The sequence below is a fragment of the Abramis brama genome (assembly GCF_963993115.1).
Source record: "Abramis brama genome assembly, chromosome: 3".
NCBI lineage: Eukaryota > Metazoa > Chordata > Actinopteri > Cypriniformes > Leuciscidae > Abramis > Abramis brama.
Window position 1 is genome coordinate 6,681,630 of NC_139965.1, and position 17,665 is coordinate 6,699,294.

The window sequence follows — 17,665 nt, forward strand, 5'->3', positions numbered from 1 at the left end:
CCTGTTTTATAACTTATTATCAGTACTTGAGAAAGAGGCAATAATAAGATATTGTGTAAATACATACTACAAACATTCAAAACACTATTGTTTGCTTATAAGGGATTGCATGGACTAGCTCCTCCATACATCTCTGATCTCCTTTCATCCAACCATAATGCTTTTAGAAAACTTAGGTCAACCAGTATCTACAGCTGACTTTTCCAGACTGACTGACTGCCTGATAATGCAAAAATCTGCAAATCTGGAAGTTGGAAACACTTATAATAACTTATAACTATGCTATGAATCATTTGTTAAGCATTAGTAAATAGTTTATTCATCATTTATAAAAAAAATAATAGACATTAATAAGCAGTTCATAAATACTATATACATGCTTAAAGCTATAAAAGCTATAAATGCTTTATACTTGATTTATAAGCATATCTATAATGTTGTTAATAATTGTATTTTCCTCCTTTATTAATGATACATTTATCACTTCTATATTAAGTATTACATTATTTACAAACCAGTTATTTAGTTGTCAGTGGTTCATTAGATCATTTAGAAAGTGCAAGTAAATGATTAACGCCCACTGTCGCAAATTTGCAACAAACCCCTTCCATTCAGACTGCAGGCGAGATAGCGTGTGTTTTCCCCCAATGCCTGTTTGTGCACATTCGATACATACCTAGGAACATTTTGCACGCACTGGTTTCTCGTAGGAGCGGTCGGAGTGGGAACTACATCCGGTTCACCGAAGCTAATATTTTGGTTTGCAAAATCCGCATATCAAGGGCGCAAATGTGGAGAAATTGCCCAAAATGAGTTAAGTTGTGCTAAGATAAAAATATGTACCAGCTTATTGATTGCTTCTATAGCTATGTTATTCATATAGGCTTCATGTGACGAATATTTTTTACGTACTTTGTAGATTTCTGTTTGTAGCAAATTTGCGACATTGGTCCATAACGGCTGGATTGGGCTAATGGCTACATATTATAATAATGCTGTATTTAGATGGTTTCAGCCAAAATTATTATTTTTTATTTTTTTTATTTTTCACAAAAAATAGCATGTTAGGATATAACACTATAAGAATATATAATGTATGCACTGGAGAAACAAGGAAAGAGTTAAACAGAGTGTAACATGGAATGTATAAAAACTACTGTCAATGTTAGGGAGTAGGAGAGTGTTTTGTTTCTTGCTGTTGTCAAGATTCATTAATTTGTCAATTAAAGTTTATAAGTTCTAACAACTTTGTGCCATGAATAAAATCTACATACCTGAGATGGGAAAATGTGTTTTATTAATTTTACCATTTTGTAAAAAAAATTACCCTAAATGCCTGTTGTCGCAAATTTGCAACATACCAAAATTTCTATTTATTTGTTGTGCAAAAGTGAAATTGATAATCTCAACATTATTTACCATCTACTTAAAGGCAAAAACACACATACATTTTTTTTTTTTATATACAGCTATATAAATTCAGGCGTTAAGGGGTAAACTATTTAAATGTACATTTATACATCTTGTTATTTAGACATAATAATAGTTACTCAGTGTGTTAATAAATGCTTTTTAACACGCACTCCTACTGTAATTCATGATGAATTCAGGTAGTTATAAAACATTTAGTAGTTGTCAGTTAATATATATATATATATATATATACAGGTGCTGGTCATATAATTAGAATATCATCAAAAAGTTTATTTATTTCAAGAATTCAACTTAACAGGTGAAACTAATATATTATATATACTCATTACATGCAAAGTGAGATATTACAAGCCTTTATTTGTTATCATTTTGATGATTATGGCTTACAGCTTATGAAACCCACAAAATCAAAATCCCAGAAAATTAGAATATTACATGAAATCACACAGTAATTACACAGTGATACCATGGTCATTGAACCAGGTTTTGGTTCTTTTGGCAGTGTGGGCAGGTGCAAATCCTGCTGGAAAATGAAGGAAGCATGAAGTGCTCTGGAAATGTCCTGGTAGACGGCTGCGTTGACTCTGGATTTAATAAAGCACAGTGGACCAAAGTCCTCTTTTCTGATGAGAGCAAATTTTGCATCTCATTTGGAAACCAAGGTCCCAGAGTCTGGAGGAAGAATGGAGAGGCACACAATCCAAGATGCTTGAAGTCCAGTGTGAAGTTTCCACAGTCAGTGATGGTTTGGGGAGCCATGTCATCGGCTGGTGTTGGTCCACTGTGTTTTCTGAGGTCCAAGGTCAACGCAGCCGTCTACCAGGACGTTTTAGAGCACTTCATGCTTCCTGCTGCTGACCAACTTTATGGAGATGCAGATTTCATTTTCCAACATGACTTGGCACCTGCACACAGTGCCAAAGCTACCAGTACCTGGTTTAAGGACCATGGTATCCCTGTTCTTAATTGGCCAGCAAACTCGCCTGACCTTAACCCTATAGAAAATATATGGGGTATTGTGAAGAGGAAGATGCGATACGCCAGACCCAACAATGCAGAAGAGCTGAAGGCCCCAATCAGAGCAACCAGGGCTCTCATAACACCTGAGCACTGCCACAGACTGATCGACTCCATGCCACGCCGCATTGCTGCAGTAATTCAGGCAAAAAGAGCCCCAGCTAAGTATTGAGTGCTGTACATGCTCATACTTTTCATGTTCATACTTTTCAGTTGGCCAAGGTTTCTAAAAATCCTTTCTTTGTATTGGTCTTAAGTAATATTCTAATTTTCTGAGATACTGACTTTGGGATTTTCATTAGTTGTCAGTTATAATCATTAAAATTAAAAGAAATAAAACATTTGAAATATATCTGTCTGTGTGTAATGAATGAATATAATATACAAGTTTCACGTTTTGAATGGAATTACTGAAATAAATCAACTTTTTCATGATATTCTAATTATATGACCAGCACCTGTATATATATATATATATGTTTTAATACAATTATTATCATTTTTAATTAATGTTTTGTTTTAATTTAAATTAAATGTATGCCTCGTGAAGCTTTAACAAGCTTTTTAGACACCATGTTAAGTACAAAATACATAGTTCAGAAAGATTACATAGGAAACAAAAATTATGAAATAAACAAAGAAAAAAATATACTGTTATTGACCATAAAAGTGCTCAAATACAAATAATATTATAATACTCTGGCACAAGTCAGATACATTTTTAATGTGCTTAAGAAGCAAATGCATTGTATCTGTATGAAAATGATCAGACACTGAACCAGAAGGGTGTTGCTAAGCTAAAAGTTGCTACTTTTTATATGAAAGATATTATTATTGATTTGCTTATTGCTTATTGAAGTTTTTTCTAATTTCAGTTACCAAGATTCTAAAAGTAACTGAAGACTGTAGTCTGAATTTAGACTATAAAGCTTATCAAAACAGACCCAGCAGTAAGATTTTTTTTTACCATGATTTAATATGATTATGATTTAAAACGCTCCGGTTACGACTGTAACCTCGGTTCCCTGAAGAGGGAACGAGCGTTGCGTCGAGTTTGACGCTATGGGAACGCTTTGCGTGATGACGTCTTGAAGCACATGTAAAATCAGTCCAATGGCGTGGCGGAACGTCAGAGGCGGGTGACGTCACGTACCAGGAAGCTATAAAAACCGGCCCGAAACAGAAAATGACAGCTTAATAAAGTCTGAAGTCGTGCTGACAGGCATGAAGGAGATATGGCAAGGTGATGCAACGCTCGTTCCCTCTTCAGGGAACCGAGGTTACAGTCGTAACCGGAGCGTTCCCTTTCAAGGGAACTCGCGTTGCGTCGAGTTTGACGCTATGGGAACGTCTATACCAACGCCTCCATAGCTACAAATGTCTGTCCTGTGTGAAATCTAGTAGAGCAGCACTAGGATGACAAAACATGAGACCCTGGAGCAGAGTCTAGATCCAGAGAGTAGAACCTGACGAAAGTGTGCGGTGAGGACCAGCCTGCCGCCTCACAAACGTCCTGTAAAGAAACTCCTGAAATAAGGGCCTTAGAGGCCGCCATACTCCTAGTAGAGTGCGACCGGACAGCCAAAGGAGAAGGCTGCCCAGCCGCCTCATAAGCAAGTGAGATAGCCTCAACCACCCACTTGCTCATTCTTTGCTTAGACACCGGGCCTCCCTTGTTAGGGGAGCCAAAGCAAACAAATAACTGATCACTTCTACGCCACAGGGCAGCTCTGTGGACATAGGCGTCCAACGCCCGAACTGGGCAAAGCAAATTATTAGCCTCCTGGTCCGCATTCTGGAAGGGAGGAGGACAAAAGGCCTGCAGAACGATAGGTCTGACCACATTAGTGGGGACCTTGGGGATATAACCCGGTCTGGGATGAAGAAAAGCTTTCACCATACCCGGAGCAAACTCTAAGCATGACGGAGCAACCGACAATGCTTGCAGATCCCCTATTCTCTTAAGAGAAGAAATAGCCAGAAGAAAAAGAGCTTTCAGAGTTAGAAATTTCTCAGGAACCTCCTCAATGGGCTCAAAGGGGGCCAGGGACAGGCCTTGTAGTACAATGGACAAGTCCCATGGTGGCACCCTAGAGCGAACTGCAGGCCTCAGCCTCCAAGTGCCACGAAGGAAACGAGATATTAAAGGGTCTTTCCCCACAGACATTCCACCCAAAGGAATGTGGTAAGCACCTATGGCCGCCACATAAACCTTTAAGGTGGACGGGGTCAGACCTGCAGTGAACCGGTCCTGCAGGAACTCCAGCACTGTACCAATTGGGCAGTTAACTGGGTCCAACCGACGGTCACTACACCAAGAAGTGAAGACTCTCCACTTCAGGGCATAAAGTTTCCTCGTGGAGGGAGCTCTGGACTGTAGAATGGTCTCAACAACCTCAGTTGAGAGACCTGACTCTATGAGCTGGGCCCCCTCAGAGGCCAAGCCCACAGGTTCCACAGTTCTGGGCGGGGGTGAAATATTGAGCCCCCTGCCTGGGACAGAAGGTCTCTCCTGACGGGTAACTCCAGAGGATGCCCGTCGAGGAGGGAGACCAGATCGGGAAACCATACTCTGCCCGGCCAACGCGGGGCTATAAGAAGCAGGCAAACCCGGTCCCTGCGAACTCTCTCCAGAACTCCCGGGAGCAGAGCAACTGGGGGAAAGGCGTACAGACGTAGCCTCGGCCACGTCTGAACCATAGCATCCAGTCCCAGAGGAGCTGGATGCGTGAGGGAGAACCAAAGTGGACAGTGAGACGTCTCTCGAGACGCAAACAGATCCACTTGTGCTTGGCCGAACTCCCTCCATAACAGCTCCACCACCTCGGGGTGGAGCCTCCATTCCCCGGGCCTCGGCCCCTGCCTCGACAGAGTGTCTGCTCCTATATTCTGGACCCCGGGGATGTAAGCTGCCCTGAGTGACAGTAACTTCCCCTGGGACCACAAGAGGATATGGCGTGCCAAGTTGGATAACGGGCGCGAGCGCAAACCCCCTTGGTGGTTGATATAGGCGACTACCGACGTGTTGTCCGTATGTACTAGCACATGGTGTCCCCTGAGATCTGTGATAAAGCTCCTCAGAGCCCGGAAGACAGCTAACATCTCTAGGCGATTGATATGCCAGGAACGATGATGGTCTTCCCACAGACCTTGAGCTGAGCGACCCTCCAGGATCGCTCCCCAACCCGTGAGGGAAGCATCCGTCGTTAGCAGTTTGCGACGACAAGGAGCTCCCAACACTGGGCCCTGGGACAGGAACCAAGGTTTCTTCCACATAACCAAGGCACGTAGGCATCGCCGCGTGACCTTGATTGTGCGAAATGGGTTGCCCCTCGGGGAAAACCCCCTGGTCCTGAGCCACCACTGCAGGGGCCTCATGTGCAGCAGTCCAAAAGGTATCACGTTGGAAGCTGCCGCCATGAGACCCAACAGTCTCTGGAACTGTTTGACAGTGAGTAGCTGGCCTAGCTTTACACTTTTCACAGCTGCAAGGATGGACTCTATACGTGGCGGTGACAGGCGCGCCTGCATCGACACTGAGTCCCAAACCACGCCTAAAAAAGTGGTCCTCTGGAGTGGAGAAAGCACACTCTTCTTGGCGTTCAGCCGTAACCCCAGCTCTTTCATGTGGGCGAGAACAACATCTCGATGTTGAACCGCCAACTGATGCGACTGAGCTAAAATCAACCAATCGTCGATGTAGTTCATTATGCGAATACCCTGGAGGCGCAGCGGCGCCAGAGCTGCATCCATGCATTTGGTGAAAGTGCGGGGTGATAAAGCTAGGCCGAATGGAAGAACACGATATTGGTAAGCTTTGCCCCCGAAAGCAAACCTCAGGAACTTCCAATGACACGGACGGATGGAAATGTGGAAATATGCGTCCTTGAGATCTATCGTGACAAACCAGTCCTCGGATCTGATCTGTGGCACGATCTGTCTCAATGTTAACATTTTGAACTTGAGCTGCATGACTGAATCGTTCAGAACTCGAAGGTCTAAAATGGGACGCAATCCCCCGTCCTTTTTTGGAACTATGAAGTACCGGCTGTAAAACCCGGTTTCCCTGTCGGAGGGAGGTACATATTCTATGGCCCCTTTCTCTAACAGAGTGTTCACTTCCTGTTCCATAACCAGAACCTGCTCGGGGGCCACCACTGTGGGCAGGACCCCCATAAACCGAGGAGGGCGTTTCTTGAATTGTATCAGATACCCTCTTTCCACGGTCTGCAGGACCCAACGAGAAACATTTGACAGTAGTTTCCACGCTGTCAAAGATTCTACTAGAGGTACCAGCCTCTCGAGACTGGTTTCTGGATTTTGTTGTTGTTGAGCAGTCAATTCGACGCCCTGTAACGGCGCACCGGCAGGGAGCGACCGAACAGACTGCTCTAACACCCTCCTCGGAGGGGGCGGGCATCCCGAGGCCACTACGTTTCCGGGTGGTCCTTGAGATATGTGCTCGCCGGAGACCGCTGCGCCCTGTAACACCGGAGGCGGCAGGGTTAGCAGAACGGTCCCCTGAGGGTACCGAAGAGAGATGGGCACCGTAAAAAGAGGTGTTAACCGCTCTGCTTCGGGGGGGACTACCCTCATTAGTCCTGAGCCCTCGGACATCAGGATTTCTTCCCAGCAGCCTTCTTGGCGGTAATAACGGTCCGCAGATCCGCTTTACCCCTCGAAGACTGCTGGGTTTGAGCGCGCCCTCCGTGTCCCCGAGATTTTTGTGGGGGAGCACGGGAGGACACGCTCTGCTTCTGAGTGGCACGGTGCTCAGCGCCCTTTTTAGAGGAGTGAGGCTGCTCCCGCTCAGCAGCCTCATAGAAAGAACGGCGGGGAAGAAGCTTTTGGAGAGCAGCTGCTTGTTTAGCGGCTTCTTGAGATTTTGCAACCGCAATATTCACTGCATCCCCAAATAACCCGGCAGTGGAAACCGGAGCATCTAAAAGAACATGTTTCTCTTTGTCCTTTATATCGCTTAGATTGAGCCACAGATGCCTCTCAGTGGCCACCAGGGCTGCCATAGACCGCCCGATAGATTTAGCGGTCTCCTTGGTGGCCCTGAGAGAAACATCTGTGGCTCTGCGAAGTTCAGCCACAGTGTCGGGACCAATTCCCCCGCCCTCCTCTAAATCCCCCAATAATTCTGCCTGATATGCTTGCAGGATGGACATCGTATGCAGACACGCTGCAGCTTGACCAGCGGCTGCATACGATTTATGTATCAGGGACGAAGTCATTTTTACTGGCTTAGAGGGAAGTGTAGGAGCCTTCAGGGAAGATGCCGTTGCTGGAGAGAGATAGCCCGCGAGCGTCTCTTCCACCTTCGGCATCTCCCCATAACCATACTCTTTATACTTTGAAATAGAGGAATAGATAGAAGTGTGTGGTGTGTATACTCTGTGAGACACTGGTTTCCCCCACGATCTCGACACCTCGGTGTGGAGATCGGGGAAAAACGGCAGGCTCCTGCGCTGGGGCTGAGCACGAGATGGCAGGAAGCGTTCGTCGAGCTTACTTTTCGAACGAACGTCCTGCCGATCCTCTGGCCACTCAATAGATAGTCTGTCAACCGCTCTAGTAATGACATCGAGCAGTTCCTCAAACGCATGAGACTGAGGTGGCGAATCCTCAGACTCAGCTTCAATACTCACAACATCCAACTCCTCAGAGCTGGATAGTTGCAGTACTGGTACCTCTATCGGGGGGGAAGTAACCGCAGCGCGTGCTTCCACACCCTGATAAGAGGCACTGGATCTATCAGAAGGATGCTGAGATAAGGCAGAGCCCGTCTCAACATCCACTGATAAATCCATTTGTGAACCCCAGGACTGAGATCGACGCCGTGCCTCGGCAGCGGCGGGACCCGAGCCCTGGGGAACGTGGTCGGGATAGAACCGAGCCAGGCGGGATCGGAGTGTACGCAAAGGCAGCGCACAGCAATGCTCACAGTCACCACCCTCGAGTGCTGACTGGGCATGCTCCTCTCCCAAACAAACAACACAAAGAGTGTGTGTGTCACCTCCCGTTAAATAACGCGGGCAGGGATGGACACACACTCTAAACTGCTGCTTGCTCGCCATACTGAATAATATAAATATATATACAGACAACACCAAATAAGACAGACCGATTTCAACACAGAGCGCAACTGAAGACTCAGAAAGCTGTCATTTTCTGTTTCGGGCCGGTTTTTATAGCTTCCTGGTACGTGACGTCACCCGCCTCTGACGTTCCGCCACGCCATTGGACTGATTTTACATGTGCTTCAAGACGTCATCACGCAAAGCGTTCCCATAGCGTCAAACTCGACGCAACGCGAGTTCCCTTGAAAGGGAACTAGATTAAAGATGCATCTCTTCAGCCAGGCATTCATATAATATTTTTAATCTTACAGTTAAATCCGGCCTCTTGTTCATAAATGCCAGAGGAGAACTGGCCCCCGACTGAGCCTGGGTTCTCCCAAGGTTTTTTTTTTTCTCCATTAGGTCACCTGATGGAGTTTTAGGACACCATTAGGTCACCTGATGGAGTTTTAGGACACCATTAGGTCACTTGATGGAGTTTTTCGGTTCCTTGCCACTGTTGCCTTTGGCTTGCTCAGTTGGGGATATTTTGGGAATATTTAATTTTAATTTTATCAATCAATATATTCCACTAGAAACAAACCTTGTTGTATTATTTTAATTTAATACTGTGAAGCTGCTTTGATACAATCTGTATTGTGAAAAGCGCTATACAAATATAGGCTACTTGACTTGACTTGACTTGACTTAATACATTGATTTTAGAGAAGAAAAAAAAAAACACTCACCCACACATCCAGCATGCAGAGATCATGGAGCAACCATCCCAATGACCATATGTCACTGAAAAAAAACCATTGCATAACAATGAATATAGAAAAGTAGCTGTGGTTAATTGAGCTGAGAAAGCATTGCTTTAGACAACTAAAATAACCAGCTGTAGTATCCAACTCTTGTTGATTGTTGCACTGTAAAAGCTTGCTGTAAAATAAAAAAATAAAAAAACAGCCAAATTCTGACAGTATCATACCATTTCCATTAAAACAGTAGCATACCGTAGAAAACAATGCATTCTGGGTAATATTTGTCGTTTTCGAGAAAATAGCTTACAGGAATATACTGTGAATTAACAGAGCTCAAAGTCGACACTCAGAGACTGTACACCCCACACACTCATTCACTATTCCCTACATTAGTTCACCAATATAGTCCACTTGACAGAGTGAATTGAGACACTGATAAACACCTGTTGGTAATAAACAGAATCACTGAAGGACAGAAAAACAAGAACAGAAAAAAAGGGAAACACAAGAACTACAACTGACTCCCAGCCACAATGATCTCTTTCTGTGTCTGATCTTTGAGTTTATGGGTATTTTTATTATTTTAATTTTTTTTGTTGGTTATAGTATCTCTGTGATTTTACAGTATCCCAGTATGAGTGTTTCAGTAATCAGCTATTTTGAAGGATATTGAAATCTTATAGTGCATAAACCAAAACTACTGCATGACCTAGACACACACAACTGTACATGAATCTCATCAAAAGTTCCATGTCCCAATTCATGTTGGGTACCATCATAGTAAAAAAATTCCCAGCATGCACTGCAGCATGAATAAATTATGCAGATAAATGGCATTTTTTATTGCCACCATTGATATAGATATCTGTTTGTCTAAATGTCTCTGCAGCTCTGTTTTTTATGATGTGGTTTTAAAAATCCTTCAATGTATCTGATTCCTGTTAGATCTCTTGATGTAGTTTCACAGTGACTTCCAACCACAGCCACAGAGAAGGATTAAACAACTCCACAAACAGCATTACTAGCTTCTCTTATTACTAAACAGTTTGATTTTATTTCTGTAATACGACTACTAGCTCTTATTGAGAATTAACAGATGTTTAGATGTTGATGTTTTATTAATTTTACAAAGCACTAAATGGTTTAGCTCCCTAGTAGTTGAGCGAGCTCACGCATTATAGTCGATATCAAAAGTCCGGCCAGTTGATAATACCTAGAATATCAAAATCGACTGCTGGCGGTAGATCCTTTTCCTATTTAGCACCAAAACTCTGGAACAGCCTTCCTAACATTGTCCGGGAAGCAGACACACTCTGTCAGTTCAAATCTAGACTAAAAGCACATCTCTTTGACCTAGCATTCACATAACACATTATAGACTTTTATAATTTAATGTTAGGCTGCATAGATCAGGGGCCTCATTTATAAATGTTGCGTACGCACAAAAGAATTATACCTTTCTTGTTTAAGTGTGCCGATTCATATTCTCGTCATCACTATCCGTCGTGCACCTTCCTTCATTTATTTTTTTCCTTTTACCTTTCCTACTGAATATCTTCCATCCCACACTAGTCAAATTTACCTCTGCGCTTTCATCCATCTCATCATTCCTGTTCCAGTCACAGCTCAGTCCTGCTCATTATCATCAGGTGTCTTCAATAATCAAACAATCATCACTCAATTGATCACTTAATTATCTCATTAACTTAAACTTTTAAAACCCTGCTGGTGGTTCCCACATGAACACAGAGAGGTGTTAATATAAAACTAGGAATTGTACTGCATGTCTTTGGACTTTGTGGGGAAGCTGACATGGGGAGAACATGCACACAGAAAGGACTCTCAGCTGGGGCTCGAACCGAGTACCGTCTTGCTGTGAAGTGACAGTGCTACCCACAGAGCCACCGTGCTGCCCCACCTCTGGTTTACACTTTATAATAACTTTACCGAGCATTGTTAAGGTGATATGCCGTGTTTATCAGTATTTCATGCATGTTCAACATTATACCTTTTGTATTCATATTTCTTCTGATAAATTTCTGGACTACGATAGGGCTCCGCACCCACAATTGTTGCTGCATATGCATCCGCTCTGAAAAAGAAAAAAATACATGAAAAATCTGCATAAACACAAACTGATATCATCCAGAAAGGTCTATCAGGGATGGACCATTTTGGAATCTATTTTGGAGACAAAAAAAACAAAAAAAAACAATTTTATTTCTGTAAAAAGACAGACTTTTTCATCTGACCATAGAACATTTGAAAAGTAACTGACACTACTGGAACTTCAAATGGGATGGGTTCTATGGTCAGATGAAACAAAAACATTAGCTTTTTTGGCAGCAAACACTTGAGATGGGTTTGGTGCACACAGGGATAAAAAGTATCCCATGTATAAAATTAATTACTCTGCTGTATCTTTAATGCTGTGGGCCTAATTTTCTGCCAGAGGTCCTGGACATCTTGTTCAGATACATGGCATCACGGATTCTATCAAATACCAACAGATACAAAATCTAAACCTGACAGCCTGTGCTAGAAATCTTATAATGGAGAACGTCTCCGGTTACTTAACTGTAACCTTGTTCCCTGAGAAAGCGGAACGAGATGCTGCGCTGCTCAGCGCATTGGGAACATATTTTATCGTGACCAGCTGTGAATATTGTGTATAACACGTCAATGAAATTGACCCGGAGGTAATATAGCCTCGGTCGGTGACGTCATCGGCGCGCCCCCGCGACACGAGGCTATAAGTAGATGAGCCACAGGTGCATCGTCAGGATATTTTGTCTGAAGAGCAGTCCTGGGACATCTTCAGCACGGCAAAGTAGCGCAGCATCTCGTTCCGCTTTCTCAGGGAACAAGGTTACAGTTAAGTAACCGGAGACGTTCCCTTTCGAAAGCTACAATCGATGCTGCGCTGCTCAGCGCATTGGGAACGAGAATACCCACGCCGCCGTGCTTGAAAATGTCTGGACCCCCACGGTTGTGCAGGTGTGTTTCACAAGAACGCAAGAAGGCCTAGACATTAGCTTGTGATGTCGACTCAAGGACATGACAGCCCGGAGTGGCATGAACATCCAAACTATAAAATCTTATGAACGTGTGCGGAGAGGACCAACCTGCCGCATCACAAACAAACTGCAAGGGGCACCTCTTGCCAAAGCACTAGAGGAGGCGACCCCTCTGGTGGAGTGAGCCCTTAGACCCGTTGGCGAAACTTGGCCGCGCGCCTTATAGGCAAGAGCAATAGCATCCCTGACCCAATGTGACATGGTCTGCTTAGTGGCAGCAGCCATCGGTTGTGGCCCCCATAACAGGTGAAAAGTCGCTCTGACTTACACCACTGGCTAGTGCGGTGGACGTAGGCCTGAAGAGCACGGACTGGACATAGTCTATGAGATCTCTCCTGTCCCGACGTTGTGAACGGCGGAGAGCAGAAGGCCTCAAGCGTGACAGGATGTACAGTCGAAAAAGGCACCTTAGGCAGGTAATCAGGATGAGGATGCAAAATCACTTTCACCATTCCTGGGGCAAAGTTTAAACAGGGTGGCGAAATCGACAGAGCCTGCATATCCCCAATTCTTTCAAAGAAGTTATTGCCATAAGAAAAACATCTTAGAGTCAGAAGTTTGTCAGACGCTGATTCTAGAGGTTCAAAAGGAGTCTCAACCAGACCCTCTAGGACTAAAGATAAGTCCCATGATAGGATCTTGGTTTTATGAGAGGCCTCAGTCGCCATGAATGACCTGAACAACAGAGGATGTCTCCCGAGTGGCACCCCGTCAACCAAGGCATGGCAAGCCGAAAGAGCGGCCACATAAACCTTGAGAGTGGCGGGGCATGTGCCTGATGATAATATTTCCTGCAGGAATTCCAGAACTGAAGCAATCTGGCAGTTGACTGGATCTGCATTATGACACACCACCTTTCAAAGACACTCCATTTGTTGACATAACTCTTTTTAGTGAAGGAAGCACTAGCACTGAGAATGGTCTTAACAACAACAGGCGAAAAGCCCAGTGCCCCTCAGTTGGTACCCATCAGGGGCCAAACATGAAGGTTCCAGAGGTTGGGCCTGGGATGGAATATCGTGCCCTCCGTCTGAGACAGAAGGTCCCTCCTCTCCGGAATCGTCCAAGGCGAGCCGTTGAGGAGAGATATTATCTCGGAGAACCAAACTCTGGCTAGAACTCCTGGGAGCAGAGAAACTGGAGGAAAACGCATACATGCACATTCTAGGCCATGTGTGCGCCATCACATCCAGACCCAGTGGCTGGGTGATTCAGAGATAAGTAGAGGGAACATTGCGCTTTCTGATAAGAGGCGAAGAGGTCCACCTCCGCTTCGTATCCAAATCTGTTTGACTACTTCTGGGTGGAGTTTCCATTCCCCTCTCAGTAGTTTCTGTCTGGACAGTAAATCCGCTCCCACATTCAGGTGCCCTGAGATGTACACTGCCCTGAGTGACAGGAACTTTTCCTGGGCCCAGAGAAAGATGTGCCCCGCTATTCTGTTCAGATTGCGTGAGCACAAACTTCCCTGGTGATTATGTGAGAGACTGCCGCTGTGCCGCACTAGGACATGACAGTCTCTCAACTGAGGGAGAGAGTATTTCAGGGCCCAAAAATACAGTCATCAGCTTGAAGCAATTGATGCCCTTCATTCCCCTTGAGCTGGACGACCACTTAAGACCGCTCCCCAGCCCATCAGGGAGGCGTCTGCCGTTAGCATTCTGCGACAGCAAGACACACCTAAAGTGGGACCCAAAGCAAGGAACCGGGGTCTGAACCACATAGAAAGGGAACGAGGCCGCAGCGCGTAACCCTTACCATAAACATGGATTTTAGAAAGTGCACGAAGCGTTCAGCGCGTGACTCACCATAAACATGGATTTTTAGAAAGGACACGAAGCACTCAGCGAGTGTTCTTGCCTTTATTTGCCCTTGGGGATTGAAATCCCCCGTTTTGAGCCACAACTGACATGGTCTCATGCGCAAAAGGCCCAGAGGAATCATTGTGGACGCAGCTGCCATGAGACCTATGTAATGTCCTGACCTAGCTAGATGTTGCTTAGGGTGTTAAAATTGGTCCTGACACGAGCGGGAGAATTATGCCCGATTGTGACAGAGTCCCATTTAACCCCAAACATGTTACCCTCAGGGTGGGAGAGAGTACGCCCTTGGCGTTGACCTCAGCCCCCTCGAGATAACATGGCTAGGTCGACAGGAAGGACCCAATATTGGTAAGCCTTGCCCCCAGAAGCAAACTTGGGAACCTCCTGTGTTGTGGCAATATTCTATATGAAAATATACGTCTCTCAGATCGATCATGACGAACCAAACGTGATGTTGAATTTACGACACGATCGTCTTTACAGTTAACATCTTGAACTTGAGTGCTTTAACTGTACGGTTTAAGCCTCGAAGATCGAAGATTGGACGCAACCCCCCATCCTTCTTGGGGACCAGGAAGTATCTGCTGTAATAGCCTGACTCTCTCTCTGAAAGAGGAACATGTTCTATGGCCTCTTTGTTCAGCAGAGATTGTAGCTCTTGTGACAGTACATGCGCCAGTTCCGGTCTCACGGAAGTGAATACCACGCCGTTGAAACGCGGAGGACGATTAATAAATTGGATTCTATCCTATTTGCACTGTACTTAATACCCAAGTAGAAAAACCTGGCAGAAGTTTCCACGCTGCCAGACTCTCTGAGAGTGGTATCAACTTAACACTTCCTTTTGAGGGGATGTTAGATGTTCTGTGTCCTGGATGACAGCAGAAAAGCAACAGAACATCTAACATTTCGCTGGACACCGCTGCTCCCCGAATCACCAGAGGTGGCGAGGAAGTACAGTGGTTTCGTGAGGGTGTCAGGTAGGAGCTTGCTTGATTTAAATGTCTCGTCCCGTTGGGGCACACCCCCACAGACCTGGGACAAAACAACCCTCAGGATTTTGTCTTAGGTCTATTATGCAGCTGCTGAGTGCAACGAGCAGGTCCCCAGTTTTTTTCGAGGGAGAGCGCAACTCGTTACACTCTGCTTTAAACCCTCCTAAAATGACGATGAGCAAAAAGAAGAGAAGAAAATGTCTCTTCAGACTGGCCCATCATCGTAAAACCACACAACCCCGCACCCATGATAGTCTTAATACGTCAAGGGCACAAAGATGCACGAAGAATAAGGTTTTCCCATGAACGAGTTAATGTCATGGAGATCCTCAAGGAGGGCAGTCTAGCTGTAATCCGACCATCACACAAGTCACCACCTCGAGAACCTCTCAAATGTTTTATCATAACAAGAGATATGTTCGGAGGCAGCTTTAATTCCTCAGAATTAAATGTGGCCAAAGAACAGTCAGACAATATTATATTATATATAATACATACATATATATATATATATAATTATATTATATAAAATATTATATATATATATAAATCAGTTTCTCAGCAATAAACACATCCCAATCAGACAAGCAAACACGGTCTGGATGATAAGCTGTGTTTAAATCTTTCATAAGATCAACCTGGTATGCCTTTAACACGGCCATGGTGTACAACGCACTACCAGCCTGACCGCTGAAAATGCATCTGATAATGTGATCTCAGGAGAGAGATAGCCCGCGAGCGTCTCTCCAAACTGAGGCAATATCATACAATCGCGTGCCCTCACACCCGCGATAGTAGAATGGCTCGATGTCGAGGACACAAGACATAAATATTTACAATCTTTATTTATTTATAGACTGTGTTTTATGGGACTCTTTTTGTTGTGATCAGAATAATCCGGCCACTGCACGAGCGATCGCCACGAGCGATCTCCTTTTATCATCACGGGAGAAACGCTCGGAGGCGACAAACCCACGAGATTCAATGTCCTCTGCCCGAGCCGAAGAAGCGCCGAGGCACGCTTCGGTAGTCAGGCAAAAGGACATCACGATCTGGAGAGAGAGCGAGCGATAAGGACGCACCGTCTCTCGCTTCTCAGCCAGATCGCACGCGAGCCCCACAATCATTATGGGCGCTACCCCAATGAAATAAGCAAAGCGAACGCGAAGCACTTTAACTGTGAACATTCCACTGTGCTCAAAATCACCATGCTCAAATGCAAGGGCAGTTCTTTCCCAAACAAACAAAGCAGTAAGTGTGTGTATTCAGTTCTGACATGGGACGGGAGCATGGAGGAACACAACACTTATCGTTTTGTTGGCTCATTTCTCCTCTTTTTTTTACTTTTTAAACTCTTTGATGTACGAGAGAGAAAAAGGCTTGAGAAATGAGAAATTTTCTGCACACTGCCTGAATAAACTAACTCCTAGCAAAGATCTGTAGCAGATAAAAGGTAGAGAGAGAGTTTTGACGTTCACACATGCACAGTAATGGTCTGAAGACAAAAGACCTGACGATGCACCTGTGGCTCATCTACTTATAGCCTCGTGTCGCGGGGGCGCGCCGATGACGTCACCGACCGAGGCTATATTACCTCCGGGTCAATTTCATTGACGTGTTATACACAATATTCACAGCTGGTCACGATAAAATATGTTCCCAATGCGCTGAGCAGCGCAGCATCGATTGTAGCTTTCGAAAGGGAACAAGATGGAGAGATTCTGTATGGAGGAATGGTCTCTGATCTCTTGTCAGGTGTTCTCCAAACTCATCAGGCATTATAGGAGAAAACTCAGAGCTGTTATCTTGGAAAAAAGAGGTTGCAAAAAGTATTTAATAAAAGGGGTCAAACAATTGTTCCCAACGTGTTTTGGAGAAAAACATTTATTTCATAATGTGATTTTCCCCCCACTTTCAATTATTTTACTTCAATGAAAGGTTAGAATTTTGCACATTTTTTAAATAAAATATCAAAAGGATTAAAAATGCAGATTTATTTTTTACAGCCATATTTGATCATATTTACCAAGGGGGCAAACACTTTTTCACACCACTGTGTATATATATATATACCGGTATTTAGCACTTTGAGTCTCTTTTCTGGTTTGTTTTTGATGAACTAGAGTGGTGGACACAGAAATGTTGACGATGGGTCCTGTCTCGACTTTTTGACTCGTTTAGAATCGCCTTTGACCACTTCAGAGTGGCTGGCTACGCGCATGCACGAACATGTCCTTAAAACAACCCTTAACGTTTGTTTTCAAAACTGTGCAACTCACTGAGTGGTCAGTGGTGTTCGTTGATGATTAAAAACAAATTTATCGGCGTGTGTTTTAAGGACATGTTTCTGCATGCCCGTAGACAGCCACTCTAAAGCGGTCAAAGGCAATTCCAAACGAGTCAAAAAGTCGAGACAGGAATTGTTCCCATTCACTCCGGCGACGAATTTTTAAATTAATTCAACTAAATTCTATTTATAAAATAGAATTT

The 17,665-nt window shown here is 44.4% G+C and overlaps 2 protein-coding genes and 1 long non-coding RNA gene across 3 annotated transcripts in view; all 3 read right to left on the minus strand.

Annotated features, from left to right (window-relative positions):
• The window catches only part of LOC311079156 (Fc receptor-like protein 5), a 353,766-nt gene that overhangs the window by 231,059 nt on the left and 105,042 nt on the right, over positions 1-17,665 (minus strand). The gene's annotated exons all lie outside the window — the stretch shown is intronic.
• LOC311079216 overlaps positions 1-17,665 on the minus strand; it is a 246,342-nt gene that overhangs the window by 128,879 nt on the left and 99,798 nt on the right. The window lies entirely within an intron of this gene.
• The window catches only part of LOC311079165 (uncharacterized protein), a 30,147-nt gene that overhangs the window by 8,145 nt on the left and 4,337 nt on the right, over positions 1-17,665 (minus strand). Inside the window, exons 4-5 of the mRNA XM_084108373.1 lie at positions 11,289-11,372; positions 9,266-9,320 (exon numbers count right to left, since the gene is read on the minus strand). Of these exons, the coding sequence (XP_083964499.1) occupies positions 9,266-9,320; positions 11,289-11,372 (139 nt within the window). The remainder of the gene's footprint in view (positions 1-9,265; positions 9,321-11,288; positions 11,373-17,665) is intronic.